At 36.6% G+C, this 18,306-nt stretch overlaps 1 protein-coding gene across 2 annotated transcripts in view; it reads right to left on the bottom strand.

Moving 5' to 3' along the window:
• LOC149300783 (TBC1 domain family member 5-like) overlaps positions 1-17,948 on the bottom strand; it is a 111,031-nt gene extending 93,083 nt beyond the window's left edge. For both annotated transcript variants that reach the window (XM_089484877.1, XM_089484878.1), the window contains exons 1-9: positions 17,844-17,948; positions 12,617-12,706; positions 12,450-12,524; positions 11,242-11,309; positions 10,291-10,393; positions 3,335-3,423; positions 2,786-2,836; positions 2,564-2,633; positions 1,665-1,837 (exon numbers count right to left, since the gene is read on the bottom strand). In XM_089484877.1, the coding sequence (XP_089341003.1) occupies positions 1,665-1,837; positions 2,564-2,633; positions 2,786-2,836; positions 3,335-3,423; positions 10,291-10,393; positions 11,242-11,309; positions 12,450-12,482 (587 nt within the window). In that variant the 5' untranslated portion in view covers positions 12,483-12,524; positions 12,617-12,706; positions 17,844-17,948. The remainder of the gene's footprint in view (positions 1-1,664; positions 1,838-2,563; positions 2,634-2,785; positions 2,837-3,334; positions 3,424-10,290; positions 10,394-11,241; positions 11,310-12,449; positions 12,525-12,616; positions 12,707-17,843) is intronic.
• Positions 17,949-18,306: the final 358 nt, after the last annotated feature.

Below are 18,306 nucleotides of genomic sequence, written 5' to 3'. Positions count from 1 at the left end.
TAACTAATTTACAGTATTTTTCTATTCATATTTACCTTCTTTTTTTTTTTTCAATAAATAAAAAAGTTCTTAGGGGAGCTAAAATTGGTATCAGATGCACAGTAAATAATTCAAATGACATGCAGAATTATTTCGGAAAAAATCTAGATTGATGAGCAAGTGTTCAGCAAATTTGGACATTGTAGTTTTCATTTCAATCTTAAATCACATACTAGAGATAGGTGATCCTTCCAAATGGCTCATTGTATATTCCAAGCATGCGACTGACTCATAAAACAAGAGATGGCAAACTATTGCTGATTCCAATCAAATTCAAGATTGGCTATTAATTTGATTGGCGCATTAAATCAGGAGTAGTCTGTAAAATACACAAATTGGTGCTGAATTATATACTATTCTTTTAAGATAATTACATGTATTTTTGTAAGTTCATATTTTGTAAATTATTTAAATTGTAGAGTGCACTTTGCCTGGAGCAAAGAGATTATAATTATAGCGTGGTTTATTTGCATCTTTGGGGAAAATAGAATGTGACGTGCCTATACATATAGTACTTACAGGTAAATAGTGTTTTGTGTAATAAGGATTCCACTTTAAAGGGGCAGCCGGGTCTGTTTTTGATAAAGCATGCACCTACGGGTTGGGATAACAATTAAATCTCACTTGCCGGTACTTCAGATGATGAACGAGTGACTTTCTAATAATAATAATACAGACTACATCACGGTATGAACAAAACTAAGGTGCTTTGGAAATTAATGTGGAACTTTTATGTAAGATAGGTTATCTTGTTCCCAAGAGAGACTGTTTTCCAAAACAACTTAAGCCTATTTTACATACATTAGACATACATTTTGCATTGCCATGCTTTAACAAAATACCATAATGGGTTAATAATACAAAAGCTATGCACTTAAACTTAGTTTCTGATTGTCTGTGCAATAATTGCATTTATATATATATATATATATATATATATATATATATATATATATATATACACACACACACACCATATTTGCTCGATTATAAGACGACCCTCCAAAATTTTAATATTAATTTAGGAATATTAATTTAGGAAAAAAGCCTGAATATAAGATTACCCTATAAGAATTATTTTTTTAGTAGTAAATATTAATTTACATGTAAACTTTTTTTTCATACTTACCCTCCCCGACTTACCAGTGCTTCCCTAGACTTCTCCCCGTGCTTCAGATTCTTTGGTGTCTAGTGGGGCAGACGGTGGAGGTCTGTGCAATGTGCGCAGAAAACCTCTGCTGCTGCTGCCGCCGGCACTTCCGCTGGGGCTTCTATGAATGAGCACCAGGAAGGTCATGTGATGCCGGCGCTCAGTCATAGAAGCCCCAGAGGAAATGCCGGCAGCAGCCGAGGTTGTCGTCCACCGGCTGCCAGAGAGGAGGATCCAGGTCCCCTGCAGTGCTGCGGGTATCTGGATCTTAGTCTTGTAGTCATGACCCATACTTTTAAGTATGGATGACCAGTTGCCCTTTTCGCATACTGTACTAAAAACATACTACATATGGTATCACATAGGAGGTATATACATGTGTCTGGTTTGAATAATACTTTCAAGTGTTAATATATAAACATATAAAATAGAATACTGAGGATAATAGAATATTAAGAATGTGTTGCATACTTACAGTCCATATATCTGAGGAGCAATTTCAAGTCTATTTAGATGCATGTAGAGTTCAATATCATGCTTCTTTAGCAGCTGGTCTTGAATGTAGTTCACTTTTGTCACAATAGCAATAGAGGGTCCTATATCCTGGGGTCTGGCAAATGGCATTGTTGAGAGCACTGCATCTTTATCCTTAAATAAGATACAAAGTTTGGATTACTGTGTTTTTTTATAAGGCACACATTTGTAAAAACATTAGAAAAATATATATTTATGTCCATTAATTCCAACTGTAAGCTTGTTTGAGCAGGGCCCTCCTCACCTGTTCTTTCGAATGGGTATGTTACATGCTACTTGGGGAGGCGTTTTTATAGGAGGGGGCACCTGTGGCATTAGAGTTAAGGATCTGTGACTTTTTTCCAGCCCGCTAGTCGCTGATCTCACAATAGAGGCTGGAACCTTTACCTTTTTAAGACCATATCTTAAAAAGTCGTACTGGCTGCCTGCTCTCCTTAACTTCATTTCTTTATTACACACAGGGAAGTTATCACTGAAAGGCTTAAATGTAAGAGCTGTGTTGACAAAAAAATATATGGTTGGAATAGTAAGCCATACAATTTTAACAAAACAACCATTTTCATGGGCGATCTCCATTTGTTATGGAAACCTTAATTTACTATCGGACAACTTTAAATACGGCACTGCCAGTGTAATTTCATTCTGTTTTTAACAAAAAAAAACTTCAGGGCTTGGTCATTTTAAATCGATATAAATTTATGTATACAGTTCTAAAAGCAGATTAGGTGCGATGGGGGGGGGTGGCTCAAATAAGTTTGTGTATTTTTTATTCAATGATAATTATTTGTACCGCACTACATCAGATATGTATAGTATAGGTGCATAGTGCAGATTTATTACCTTGGGTAAATCATGTTCAAACGTTGAAAACCATGGTTCTGCACTTCCCATGAGGTTTGAAAACAATGCACTGGAGAAATAAAGAGTAACTGGGTTATTTGTAGAGGAATCACCGTTTGTGAACTCCAGAGAGGTGTGCAATGAAATGCGTACCCCCGAGACACTCAAATTTTAAGCAAAAATCTTGAGCTAGAAAATCTGAGAACAAAATGTGTAACTTACTAAGAATCGTGTTCCAGGTAATCAGGATTTAATATAGCTTTCATCTCTTCACTACGGGGGGGGAAAAAAAGCACAAACCCATTAAAACACTTGATCAGCATTTTAAAACGTCAATAACGTCTACTCTGGTAAACATAGTTATTTTCAAATGCTTGGTATTCTAAAAGAGTGCATACAAATTAGTTTCCCCCTCCCCACGCTAGACAGATATTAAATATCAATTTCTTTCTTTACTGAACAAATAAGATCCCATATATCAGTTGTACGCAACTGTTGTCATTCAGAAGGTTTAAAAATGAATTTAGGCAAAGAATTAGTCAAGTGTTCTTATGCAGAAAACTAAACTGTATGTTGTTGGAAGGACAAAATAAGTTATGAAGTACATGGGTGACCCCAAGCTCTTAGGGGCCCTTCAAGACTTCTTGGTGCACAAGTGGCCCTTTGAAGCACGCATGAATGAAATCTACAACTTTTTATTTCCAGATGTACACAAATGCAAAGTCTTGCTGCTAAACAAGATACGGAAATCCGGTCTTCTGGTTTTCTTACCTTGGTTGTGCAGCCTCACTGGCATGTAAAAATGCCTGGTGGTCACAATGTAAAATGAACACCATTGGCGCCAGTAGTTCATGCATTCCCTGGAAAATAATTAAAACAAATATCAGACCAGAAGTGATGCTCTGAGAAACACAGAAACAGAATTTGATGGCAGATAGGAACTGTTCAGTCCATCTAGTCTGTCCATAAACACAAAACATGCAGCAATGAGTAAAGCGCTATGAGATTAAGATTTCAGTGGCAGTTAGCTAAAATACCAAATTGCCATCCACAGTACCCCAACCAGCTTAACCTCTCTGATATCAAAGAGGACATTGATCTTATTGGTTGGTCTATACCAGGGCTCGACAAACCCCAGTGCAAGGTCGCCATGGTGACTAAAAAACACTTCTTGGCGCCCCAGAGTTTTGTTGGTGAGAGCAGGAATAGTGTATGTGAGTGTGTATACTGTAGTGTCAGTGTGTGTGTTTAAGTATGTCAGCATATAGTGTTAAGTGTGTATTAGTGTACGGAGTAAGTATGTGTGTGTACATCAGCGTAGAATGTCAGTGTGTGTGTTACTGTAATGTTAGGGATATTAATGAGACAAAATAGGCAAAACCAATATTTCGTCACACCCACAAAATAACGACGCTACCAAAAATTGTAGTACCACATCCACAATATTAATTTAAGGAGATACCCTATATTTTATCTCCGATCCTAAATTCTTTCAGATCGCCAAAAATTATAATTCAAATTAGATAGATATCGCCACGATAGTCAATAAAAATATTATTTATTGTAAACACAATTTATAAAATATCTATATGAGTCACACAGTGCATAATATAAAACGCAAAATTCTTAAAACATGTCAAAAATGAATCAATTCAAATACAGTATATTATCGATAGTTATCAATATGAATTATTATTTTATGAGTCTAACACACAATTAATTTCCAGTCCACTCAGCAACCAAAAATGTATAATAATCAGGGCAGTAATAAAGATATCACTATCTCTCTAATACTAGTTCAACTAATATAACAAATTAAAATAATTTAATTGTCTAAGAGTATTAGTGAGGTTCCTAATAGATGCAAATAATGTCAAACTTCGTCTATAGGTAAAAATACCTTTTCATTATTGTTATTATCACGGGTTATAAGCTGCAGTCTCACAAGCCGTCATATACAATAATGCAATATATTATTTCCCAGAAATAGGGAATTCTATACGAAGAAGACAAAATTCATCTCTATTCAGAATAATAAAACAATTATATTTACCACCACTTGTTGCTGTTGTCCAACTGGTCCTTGTAGAAATTAATCCAGGTTCAGTGGCAAGAAATTAGGTAGGAAAGAATATAACTTTCTCCAAGTTATATGGGTTAGGACTCCAAGTAACTCTAAGAGTGAAATATGGTGCCAGGATCTTAAGATTCCAATTCTCTGGGGTAAACTTGGTGAATAAGTCCGTCAGGGTCTGTCTATTTCAGGGTGCGATTTTTTTTTCTCTTTTTTTATTAAAGACAAGCTTTTAAAGACAGGGCTCATTATCATTGCCTCCACCTTTTGATTGGAATTCTCCAATCATAACGGTGGGTTTTACCCATTATAATTAGAATTTCTACTCATATTTACACCTTGTAATTTCTTAATTTACCTGTGAGAGACGCTCTGGTCTAAGAATTAACTTAAAACCATTACATATGTGTTTGGAATTTATCCTTGGTCACCCTAATCGCCAAATGTTACTTCCTAGATAGTAACTCAGGTCTTGGTAGTCTTCCCATGTATCCCCCATTCCAAGTTACATTTCTAAAGATATGCAGTGTCTACTCCTTAACTTTCTCATGGAAGATAACATTAATTGGATCATATATACACTGAAACATCATTATACATGAATACTCCTTTGTTCTCAATTATAGAGGGAACAAGGACAAAAAGAAATAATCACTATATGATTAAATAAAATAAAATGGCTCTAACTCCATTTTGTGTAAAATCACAGAATATAGAAATACATGTTTTCTGTGATAAAATATCTGACAGTAAGGTGGTTTGTCATATCACGGTAGTGTATGTTAGTGTATAGCAAGGTTCGACAAACCACAGGTGCCCGGGCAGCACAGCATATGAGAGAGTTTAAATGAGTCCAGGTACATACCCCAACAAATAATATTCATTAGCATGAATATGGTTTAATATGATAACTTGAAATATTTTAATCTTTGGCAGGCGTAAAATATTCCTTGTTAACTGCACTACTGTACAAAGTAGTGTGTTTTCAATGTTGTATTGCCCCTTTAACTGCAGACCAGAAGCTATAAACCAAATGTCAACCCCTGGTCTAGATGTTATTGGTTGATATGGCTTATGTGAAAGAATTGGAATTTCATTCAAGACAAAATGATTATACCATAATCAGATACAAAAGGTATGGATAGTTTCAATATTGTTAAAGGAATATGGTATGTATTTTTCCTTAATATTGTCTAGATTTCCATAATTGCTTCCTTTAACACTTTGCATAAAATAATTTTACTTTAGGATTAACTTCAAATTGCCTTGTAATCAGGAACTGTGGGACGACCAGCAATAACAACATATTAAATGATGTCATCTTAAATTATTTACTTTTGGAAAAAATATTACCCAACACGATGTAGATTGCTATGTCTGCATTACTCAACGATCATCCTTTCTTCATAAAAGCTAGTGAACCCCTTCAGGATGAACACTTTGGGTCTATTAGGGTCAATTTGGAAGCTAGTCCAAACGTCTGAGCACCACAGTGTTGGTACCACTTCCACTTTTATCTTCTTCATCAGAGTGCCCAAAACTATTTTCTGGACATTCCTATAAATGCATCTATATTGTTAAATTTTTTATTTCCTGTGAAAGATGTGAACATTCCAACTGTGACATCATTTTTCACTGACACAGAACACATCTAATTTTGACACCACCACTGCTATGCAAAAGGGGAAATAAGGCCCATTTAATTCAGATATTTTTATAGATGATATGCCTTTTAGAATGCCTAAAAAAGCCTCACTTATAGCACTATAGGAATGGAACAAAGCATGACATCCAATAATAAAAGAGAAAACAACAAAACAGAGGTAAACTTTTCTATTTGTCAACAGCCTGTAGGCTCGCAAAATTGAACCTGTTCTTTATATGCCTATGCTCATTTAGCTCACCAAGCAGTCTTTATTAAAGCGGAAGCATCAGGCAGTCAAAGTTCATTAATACCATTTATGTAATCTATGCGGTTTCAATTAACTCAGCAAGACATTCTACTACATGATAACAGTCTCATTAATTCAATAAAATCCCATAACTATTAACAATATGGTCTATGTTAAACGGGGTGTCACCTACTACAAAATAATAGCTTTAACAGCTTGTATGGAGACTTAAGTTTTTCTTTTCTTTTAAATGTTATCAAGTTAAATATTCATTCCTTATGCAGAAAGGTGTTATTTCTCTGTAAGGCATCTTCAAGATATCAAACCCAAGCAGGGGGTAATTAAGCTCTTTTAATTCTTACCCAGTAATAATATTACTTTCTAGTTCAGTAAATGACAGACTTTGTTTAAAATTATACACTGTTTCTCACTCCAATGCTTGACATGCCTGGGGTGTATTCAGTTAGCGCTGTGGGAATGGACACCGTTGAATAATTACAACCAAGGAAATTTATTAAAAAAAATGCTCACCATTAATTTTTATTTCGCTTAACGATTTGTTTTTTTTCCACATTGCAGTTAACATAGTTAGGAAATATTTGTTTCCTAACTTGTTTATTGCTTACTTAACGTAATTTGATTTTACAAAGTTCTTTAGTATCTTTACCCCATGTTCTCTGTTGAAAACTAATACGGAAAACGGCATTAACTTGAAAATGAGTCTCTGCTAGCAGGCTCCCTAGGTTCTTTCAAAACTTTGATAGCGATTTAATCTAAAATGTTCACAGCTTTTTTTTTTCTCTCCTTAATTTGGATTGTACCACTTCTCCATGACTGAAAAGGCCATCTCTGTTTTGTTCTAGAACGATCGCTATCTGCAAAGCCTCAAATGATTGATTAATGAACACTTAAACAAACACAAAAATGTAATAATCTCACTTTTCAGTGTATATATAGTGAGTATGCATAGTAGGTAGAGCTTCTTTGGATTTCAGAACATAATTCTTCTATTATTTTCTATTAACTTCTCCACCTTGGTCTCATCTGTCCAAAGGACATTGTTACAGAAGTCTTGTTTGTTGAGATGTAACTTTACAAAGTCTGCCATGTTCTTTTTAGAGAGAAGAGGTCTTTTCTTGGCAACACTTGAAAACAAGTCATACTGGTTCAGTCTTTTTCTAATTGTACTGTCATGAACTTTTTTTTAACATGCTGAGGCCTGTAGAGTCTGAGTTGTAACTCTTGGGTTTTTTGCAATTTCTCTGAGCATGGCACGGTCTGAACCTGGGGTTAATTTGCTGGGACGTCCACTCCTGGGAAAATTGGCAACTCTCTCACTGTAGAATGATAGACTTTAAATTGTTTGGAAATGGCCTTATAACCCTTCCCAAATCCATGGGTAGCAACAATTGCTTCTCTAAGATCATTGCTGATGTCTTTCTGAATGCACCGGACCAGCAAACTGCTAAAATTTCGGCTGTTGTAGACATGGTCATACTTGCTGATGATCAATCAAAGGCATTTAATTAGCAGCACCTGTCTGCTACTTAGCATCTTAATTCCTATGGTAACAGTAAGGGTGTACTTAGATTTTCACACATGGCTTTTCCAGTTTGGCTTTATTTTTTGCTGAACTGTGTAATATGTCATGAATTGCTGTTCATGTTGTATTTACCTAATTTTTAGATCGGCTAAGGAACAGATTATTGTTGTTATGTTCTGGTGTGTAAAAGCATAAAATTCAAACGGGGTGTACTTTTTCACAAAACCGTATGCGGACAACCCTCCTAATTATTACCCACACCCATTGATAACGTACAAAATCAAGCATTTTGGCACGGTATCTCCATAGACAAACATTTGCAAGATGACAGGTACCATACTGAAGAACTCAGTGACTTTAACCGTGGCCCTCTAATACAATATCACTTTTGGCACGAGTCAGTTTGTGAAATATCTTCCTGCTAGATCTGTCCATGTCATCTATAAATGCTATTATTGTGAAGTGGAAGCATCTAGGAGTAATGACAGCTATGCCACAAAGCAGTATGCCAGGCACACCGACAGAGCGGGGCTGAAGCACATAGTGTAAAATTCAGCTAATAAATTTAGGCAATTGCCATGAAAAATATTTGCATGCATCTTAGACATTGTTTACAAACGTGTTTTGTCTTAATCTTTGGGTTGCATTTGGATTTCAAAAAGTACAGATGACAAATTGGTTCACGTCCACATTTACAGACAAAACCATATGTTAAAGTACAGAAGGGAGGTTTGAGGAGACATGTTAGAAGTAATGCAAGGAAGTTTTACTTTACTGAGAATCTGTTGCGACATCTCCCATCAGAAGTGGCAGGGGCTAAAACAGCAAGGGGATTTAAACATGCAGAAGATAGGCATTTGGCTATCCTGAATCTGTCTTTATATTTCTATGTTGAAAAGTTGCCATCTCATCACCATTGAAGATCTCAGGCATTGTTGCTTTACAATACCCAAATTACCCAAAGGTTAGCTGGATAAATAATTGTGCATGATCATGTGTTAAAACAATGTTTGTTTTACTGTTACAAAGATGGTTCTGAAACTCAAATTAAGTCCACCAAGCAGTCCATTATTACTCCTACTTCCACCCTCTGACACCGATCCTGTGCACATCATGTGATCACTTCTGGTTAGATAAGGGAAGATCTGATTGGTTCCTCCCAAATATAGTAAGACATACAAGTATGATTTTTAGCAAAAAAAAAAAAAAAAAAAAAAAGGATTATCAGCAGATACTAGGATTTCTGTAAATACATTTCATGTAAACTAAGTAAGATTTCATATAGCTAAAATTTGTGGGTTTGCAGACTTTTTGCTGATTGGAGCACAATTTTTTTCAATTTGCCAAGAATCCCAGGGTTGTGCGGAATATATATACAGCATCAGGCGCTGTCTCAGACCATCTCATGTTTTTGTGAATTCAGCCCTGGGCATCTCCATACCTCCACCATTACCTCATCCCTTTTTAACCTATGAGACCTTATTTATATCAGATATACATTGAAAAATATCCCATCACACTCTAGTAGATTTCAACTTATTAAATATTCACTACAAATGCATTTGTTTGAGATAGCTGATCCTGGTCAAAAAGTCCCTTTCGATCCATAAAGCTAATTCCACAAATCAATACTTGCGAAGCACAGTCACCATTTATATAACACTCTATGCATGGCACTCAGCCATATGACATCATTATTTGTCACTAAAAAGTAACAGGATTCTAAGACTTCTATAGAAACAGTTAAAAAAAAAAATGTATAGCATTTATTTTAGGGGTTCCGTTCTCATTTGCTTATGCTGGAGGACTGTGTATAAAGTAAGTCTAAAAGAAGAATAGTATACTACACATCCCCATGAGTCCCTTTCTGACCCTTTGTCGCCTGAAACTACCATTATCTGCATCAAAGTTAGGAATAGTGAGGCGTGTTAAGAGCAGTTAGGTGAGACGGTGCAAATTTAGCTCTCCTTGCGGGTGGTAAGATATTCCATCTGTGAAAAGGGACAAACAAGCTCATTGTACTAGGTAAGACCCAACAGAACTTTGTAAACAGTGAGGTCACTGTCTAAAAAACAATCACAGCTCAGTCAATGGCTTTGGTATCTAAGCGATGAAGGGTCCATTGTGGAACTTACTTCTCTATAAATAAAACAAAAAAAAAACACTAGAAGTCTCTACACAGGCAATTACAAATATTAATGTACATTATTTATCTTACCTGCTTATAAAGCAAATGCTCATTCTCTCTTGCATAACAGAAAAGGATATCAGTAAGGAGTTTTCTGACGTTCTCCTGTTGGAAGAACTGCATTTCTGGAAACCTAAAAGGTGCATTAAAATAAAAGTTAAGACTTGTGCAAGATATCACTATTCCTCAGAGGGGGTCTATTACTGTTTAGGTCCTCTGTCCAGAGTTTCTGGGGGTAGAGATGAGGTGCAACATTGATTTCACCACACACTGCCAAAGGGAACTGTCAAAAATGGAGTAAATCTGATAAGTGTCCCTGTTCTTGGAACACACGGGTTTTGTAACAAAGCTGGAGTCTGCAAGCCTCACATAATTATCAAAATAGGGAGGAAGGAGGACCACAAGCGATGTGGGTTGGTCATATGCTGCGTCTTGAATGTTATCTGTACTTGCAACTGCAGTTGAGAACATTGGCCTTATGTTATCAGTGTTTTTTTCTTAATTTTTTTTTTATTATTTTAGATTTTTTTAGTCTATGATTTTCAAAACTTCAATAACAATTACAAGAAAATATAAGTGTGATGGGCAACACTTACAAATGAACTTCACAAAAAAGTCCTAATTTCTAAGAAAGTGAAGTTATAAAGTTCTGTGGTTTAGTAACTTACTTGAACTTATGATGGTTTAAAGTCTAAAAGCCTGTTTTATCTTGGAAGATGAATCACATACGAACATACCCCATTTATACATAAATATAATTACATGGGTCCGTATAATACAGAGGAAGCTTTACAATTTCCTTGAGTAACAAAGAATGGGTAAAGGTGCTATGCAATTAATCTTTTGATCGAACATGCAGGGGAGTTTCATAAATTAGAACATTTTTTAAACATGAAATTAAAAATAATTTAAATGTTAAAATTTGCTGGAGACTTTTCATTATGATATGCAACATGGAGGATTGAAAAAACCCAAACTTACGTTCTTTTAACATCTTGTTCAATCATTGCTATAAGTTCTTTATCCTGAAAAAACCTGTTCCAAAGACTCTAAACAAATAAAATCAACATGAAATGCTTTCATTAAATTATTATGATTCAAGAAAATACACAAATCAGAGGGAAGTGACAAACATTATATGTCCACTGAAATTGTAATGGGAATTTGATTAGCCAAGAGTTATATTCCATACAGGAAAAAAAGGGAAATCTGACTACTAGATGAAGACCCTCAGTAGCCTTCAGTTGCTAAAGACTGGCAAAGATAAGCAATGGGAGATAAGAATGAAAGATGACATTAAATCCCATAGAAGAAGAGATAACAATAGTTTGGTCAAACCTTAGGAACTATCACAGTCTATACCGAAAATCAAACCATTATATTAAGTACTCATTACTATAACTTTATAGCATTCATCTATATAAGGACTTTGTCGCTATATATATATATATATATATATATATATATATATATATATATATATATATACATATATATATATATATATGTTGGTTTCTTTGGTGTGCTAGCCCAGGCCTGCACAATGAATAACTTCTGAAATCCAAAGCCACCTTAATTTTCCTTACTCCACACACTAAGACTGCCAGGACCAACACGTTTCCACCAAAAGGAACAAGTAGGGCATCGAGGAGGAACAAAAAAAACCGTAGGATGTAGGAAAAGTGAATGCTCCATATTTTAAGGAATAAGAATCGGCTAGTTAAGGTTTACTATTGAATGTTATTGGAGCCCTAGAAGCCTGATTTAGGCTGTCTGCAATGCAAAAACCCACAAACAATTATTTTGATAATTACTAATTTGGTAATCACAAGCCAAAAGTTGGTACCCAAATATGATACTCATTACATAAAAAGCACAGATATTTTAAAAACAGAATAAGTCCACTGTAATGTTCTCTATTGTAACTTAAATCTTATAACTTTAACAACCAGGGAAGAAAGAATGATATGCAAAGTGCTAATTTCCCACATAATTGATGTTTAGAATTCATGTCAGTATGGATGCACAAAAAAGTAATGCTATGTTTTAGCGTAGAAAGTGATTTACCTATTGATATCAAAACTGTGTTTAGAATGAAAGTTAACTACTTATAAAGCCATCTGTTCCTAAATTAGAGGAAGGATGGGTTGGTTTATGATACCAAAATCAGAATAATAATGTCTACTTACCCCCTCATCTTGAGACAATGGATTATTTATCATTAAGTCCTGCTGTCCAGCAGCCTTTCGAGGATTTATAATATGCTACACAAATGAAAAAAAATTAAAATCATACTCGTACTTACAAAACAGATTTTGGCATTATTGGACAATAACGGGGAAAAAATATCACTTACTATTTCTTTAATCTTTTTATACCATGTTCTTAACTCTGCCGTTTTACTTATCCACTGGCTTCTGTCTTGGGGTAAAACATTTAGAAACAGCTGCCAATAAAAATGGAAATTCGTTAGCAACAGGCTTAGAAAAGGACACTGATTATCAGGGGAAAAAAAGGAAAATAGTTGTAAGATACATTTCAACGCATGTGGAAGGATACTGAAAAACAACAACATGGTGAACGCACAAGTTTGGGGAGTAAGGGGATTGTGGAGAAGAGAAGTTGATTTAAAGTATACCCACAGCATGAATATATTTAAGGTGATATTGTCGCGTCAAGATAAGTTATTTGCAGTGACTTTGCTTATGGTAACAACCAAATGGTCCTAATAACTGTACTTCTGAAAACCATCACTTTGTCAGGACGTAAAGATATCATGTCACCTGTATTCGAGTTGGGAGTTCAGCTTTCGTATAACAGTGGGATGCTGACATATAGGCAAATCAGAATACAGAATAAACAGGTCAGCTCCTGCAAGTTTTGGAATGACAACTTAACTGAAGCGATCATTAAATCTCATGAGACAGCGAGCGATTACTATTTAAGAAACAACAAAGGGAGGAAATACAAAATGAGATCAAGATAACTCAAAAACATCTTATATCTAAGATTAATGAACTGAGATTTGGGGATTTTTATGAGAAATTGAGAAAACATATGTCTGCATTAAATGAAGAAATAGCACAAAGGAAATGGGGCAGATTTAATCTGGACAAAAGGACTATGAGATAAATGCAGTTTACAACTGGTAATCCAATATCTTCAGACCCTGTTTTGGCTCCAGGGCATAGAATAACTCTAACCCTGAAACAGTAGGTTTTTAGTGATGCTGAAAGTTCTGATGGGGATAAAAGTCTTGCAGCCTCATCTACAAAAAAGCGATGTAGATCAAGTATACCCTCCAGAGAAGAGTAGTAGATTTTTTCAGTTAGGTTGATAGTCTTCAAAGGTAAGTTCTAATTCACAATTAGTCATTACAAATGTAAAGGAGGAGTAGTGCTTGTGCTGGACAGGCAGTACTATGCTAATGAAGCTTTACGTCAAATGGAGGATTCACAGTGTTATACTAACTTACATTCTAATCCTCCACTAGCATTTCAGAAAAAAACTTAGATCAGACAGTGTGATCCTGATAACCTGCACATTCGCAAAGAAGAGCATTTAAAAAACAAAAAAACTGTTTTTCTCAGGTATGCACAGAACTCAAGTTAAGTCAAGAAATAATTATGCCATGATATCACAAAGGGCAAATTCCCTGTGACTAAGAACTTCTAGAAGCAAGCAGCAGGTATCATCTGCTACTCAGTTTTTGAATTATGGTTTCATGGGTGGGATTTGGAGACGTTCTTTTCAAAGGAAATCTACAAAATAAAAAAATCATGCCTGCTGTGGGGTTTTACCTAAATCCCTATAGTTCAGGTGTAAAATTCCCCCAGGCTATTTGGTGCCCCAGTGATTATTACCAGATATGTAGAAGAGCCAAGCTGTCAATGGTATTTAAAACTGGCACCTGGCGTTGTATCACCATAGCATAGTTCCACTGTTACTCATGTGACAGAATTCCTCCCTTTACACAGAACCCCTAATATTCCAGAAAACATATTTCACTTTCCAAACGAATAAAGGTGGATCACAAACCGGTAACATAAAATCTTATCTAGTCACTAGGAGGAACATTTAAACCAGGTAGCACAAAACAGTCCGTGTCCTCTGTGTAAGATTACATTAACAAATATGCATATGATCATTCGATCAATTTACTTGGAGCTTTTCCAAAGTCACATGATTACCTCCAAATATTTTAAATAACCAAAGAGAGACACTTTTGTTTTAGGGGTTGTGTATAGAGGCATGACTAGGGGAGGGCTCACTAAGACCCGCTTCAAGCATATATTTTACTGGGCCAATCAAGCTCGTTCTGCAGAAGCAGCTCACTGGGGTGGAAACCATATAATGTATAATGATGTCAAGGGGCTACATCACAACTCTCTCTGCAAACTCTCCCGACAACTCCCTCTTTAGTAAATTGATTTTCTATGTTTTAGGTCTATGAGCGGTACAGTCACCAGGTAACTGTGTATCTGAAATAAAACCAAATCACTGAAAAGTTCTGAGGGTCTAAAAGGGACCAAGATCAATATAATTTGGAAGCATTTAGATAACAAGTATAAATCCTGGTGCCACAGTCTATGTTTTAAAAGAATCCAAATGTCCCGCTTTAGAACTCAATATTACTTCTTTCCTTGCCAGATGTCCATCTTTTCTAGCAGCTCAGAATGTTTGCTGTGTATGAGTGTATCATAGTGTTTTACATTTAAATAGATACAAAAGTGTCCAATAGTAGCAAATTCTGATCTTTTAAAGTTGTTATTGCGGTTGGTCAGCCAAACCTAACCTTTTCAGCGCCTTAAGTGAGATATATAATCTTGGCAGGGTACTCATGATCAGTGGCGTCGGCAGGGGGGGGCCAGAGGGGGCCATGGCCCCCCCTACATCATGCTGTGCCCCCCGGTGTGCCCCCCCAATTGAAACGCCGTCTTTTTTTTTTTTTTTTTTAATAGACCCGGAGGAGAGAGTGAGAGGCGCCGAGCGGTTGCTGAGGAATAAGTTCTCAGCAACCGTTCGGCGCCTCTCACTCTTCTCCGCGACCGCGAGGCCTCTTCCTGGTTCGCAGTGCCGGCATTTCAAGCCGAGCGCCGGTATATGTCGTCATATCAGGCGCCCAGCAGTGAAGCCGGCAGAACCAGGGATACAGAGACCTCGCGATCTCACCGCTGGACAAGCCCAAGGTAAGTGAACTTCAAAGGGGGGGTTAGAAAGTTAGGAGGGGGTTAGAGAGTCAGAAGAGGTAGATAGGAAGTGAGAAGGGGTAGATAAGGATAGATTGGGAGGGAGAGGGGGTAGATAGGATAGATTGGGAGGGAGAGGGGGTAGATTGGGAGGGAGATGGGGGTGGATGGGATACATTGGGAGGGAGAGGGGATAGTTAGGATTGATTGGGAGGGAGAGGGGGTAGATAGGATAGATTGGGAGGGAGAGGGGGGTACATAGGATAGATTGGGAGGGAGAGGGGGGTACATAGGATAGATTGGGAGGGAGAGGGGGGTACATAGGATAGATTGGGAGGGAGATGTGGTAGATAGAGAGGCAGATGTGGTAGATAGGGAGGGAGAGGGGGTAGATAGGATAGATTGGGAGGGAGAGGGGGTAGATAGGATAGATTGGGAGGGAGAGGGGGTAGATAAGATAGATTGGGAGGGAGAGGTCTTTATGGGACAAAAACGGCGTACGTTCAGCTGTTTGGGGACAAAGTTGACATAATGTGTAACTTAGGTGCTGGTCAGGTTCTATGTGGGCAGCGTGGACACCAGGGTTGGCTTTGGGGTCACTTTGTGACCAGTGATCTATGCCTGTAATTTAGGGGGTTTTATCTATACCTTTAATGCAGAGTTTATATGTAATTTCCAATTGATTTATATCTGCAAAGCTGGGTTTTGTGTCATTCTGTTCATCTGTATTGGCTATATTTCCATACATTATTAATGTTTACCTGCAAATATAGGATTTGCATGTCTTATTCAGTTGATCAATACCTGGAGTGCTGTTTCCATGTGTTGATTATTTGATCTAAACCTTCAGTGCTGAGTGTACATGTGATTTCCAGTTGATATATACCTGCAATGCTGGGTTTGTGTGTTCTGTTTCCATGTGTTGTTTATTTGATCTATACCTGAACTACAGGGTGTAAGTAAAAGAGCGCTATGGTTTAGTGAATGAGGGGACAAAAGGACTCTGGGGATGATTACAGGGGAGAGGACCTCTCAATGTCATGGTGCAGTCAGAAGGAGGGAACACTGCACTGACTCTCACTGTCTTCCCCTGATCTGCAGTCAGTGTGGCAAATATATTGGCAGCAGGGTCTAATATTAATATATATTGGCTGCAGGGGCTAATATTAATATATATCGGAAGCTGGGACTAATGTTTATATATATCGGAAGCTGGGACTAATGTTTATATATATCGGCAGCAGGGGCTAATATTAATATATATTGGCTGCAGGGCCTATTATCAATAAATATTGGCTGCAGGGGCTAATATTTATATATATTGGCTGCAGGGACTAATACTATATATCGGCAGTAGGGGCTAATATTAATATATGTTGGCAGCAGGGTATAATTTCTATGTATATCGGCAGCAGGGTATAATATAAGTATGTATCCGCAGCAGGGGCTAATATTAATATATATCCGCAGCAGGGGTTAATATTAATATATATCGGAAGCAGGGTGTAATATTTCTATATATCTGCAGCAGGGTCTAATATTTATATATATTGTCAGCAGGGGCTAATATTAAAGAATGAAAAATAACTGTCACTTTAGCTGTTATTTTGAAATCATATTTTAATCACAGTCTTTACTTCAAAGAGATAAGTGCATATTATGTAGTTAAAAATGCACGTCTAACGTGTGTGTGTGTATATATGTATATATATAATATATATATAATATATAGTGTATATGTACCGTTTTATAATTGGCCCCCTCTACTTTGGTCCCTGGCCCCCCATGTGCCCCCCCTAAATATGAAACCTGGAGACGCCACTGCTCATGATGGTGCCCTGGCAAGCCTCTGCTCACATTACAACAAGTTCTGTAAAGAGTATCGATTAAGAATTAGTATAAGGATGACACACTGATCTTTGTGTGGATGTCAATGTTATTAACTAAAACAAAACTACATTAGGTCTATGACTACGCGTGACATTAAAATGGTCTGGTGTAGACTTGTTGGACTCAAAGTAATGAAGGGTCATCATGCATATGAGAGAAGGAAGTGGAATGATTTGAAGGAAGTGGAATGATTTGAAGAGGGACCTCATGAGGATGTCTCATACAATCTGTCCTGCTTATATACCGTTGTACCTACAATGAACAAAAAAAGACAGAGCGAGGGAGAGAAGAAAAGCCTCCTCCCCTACCAAAAATGATCAAAGGTTTAAAAACCAGCTCAGTGTGATTACCAAAATATTCCACACATAATAATAATAAAGGATTGTGAAACAGTAGATTTAGTCGCCTGGAAAATCCTGTTACTGCATCAGTAATCTTAAAGCGCATCAGGTAAAATGTTGATACACAGCAACCACAAACTATAAATAAATATTTTCTTCTTACCTTCCAGCAAACACTCCGGAACCTGCTGCTTCTCAGCTGCCCATTAATCCCTTTCAGACGGATCGCTGCCAAATAATTGTTGTTTACAAAGAGTTCTTCCCATTCTTTGCTGCGAACATAAAGAACAAGGATGTCTTATATTTAAGAAACATATTACGACCATAGACTCTGCTTCACAATGTTATAAAGCAAACATTACTTTAGAGTATAACTTTTTTTTTTTTTTTTTTTGTCTTTACGGGGATTTTATTCAACCGCGGTTTTGAAACGCACGGTTGTCTTTTTTGGACACATTTCTTCTCAGGATTTAATGAATATGTAGATCGCTATAATTATGCCAACTACTGAAATTCATAATGCCTATGGAGGCTATTTCATTTTCCCTAAAATGTTGGTACAGCAGTTCAGTGAATAAACAAGAAAAATGAATATTAATACACGCACGGCCATATTTCCGAACACA

This window comes from Sceloporus occidentalis, unplaced genomic scaffold (genome assembly GCF_023333645.1).
Source record: "Sceloporus occidentalis isolate IW3139 unplaced genomic scaffold, rSceOcc1.0.p SCAF_23, whole genome shotgun sequence".
Taxonomy (NCBI): Eukaryota; Metazoa; Chordata; class Lepidosauria; order Squamata; family Phrynosomatidae; genus Sceloporus; species Sceloporus occidentalis.
The sequence above is the reverse complement of the archived record's forward strand: the minus strand, read 5'-3'. Positions and strand labels throughout refer to the sequence as shown.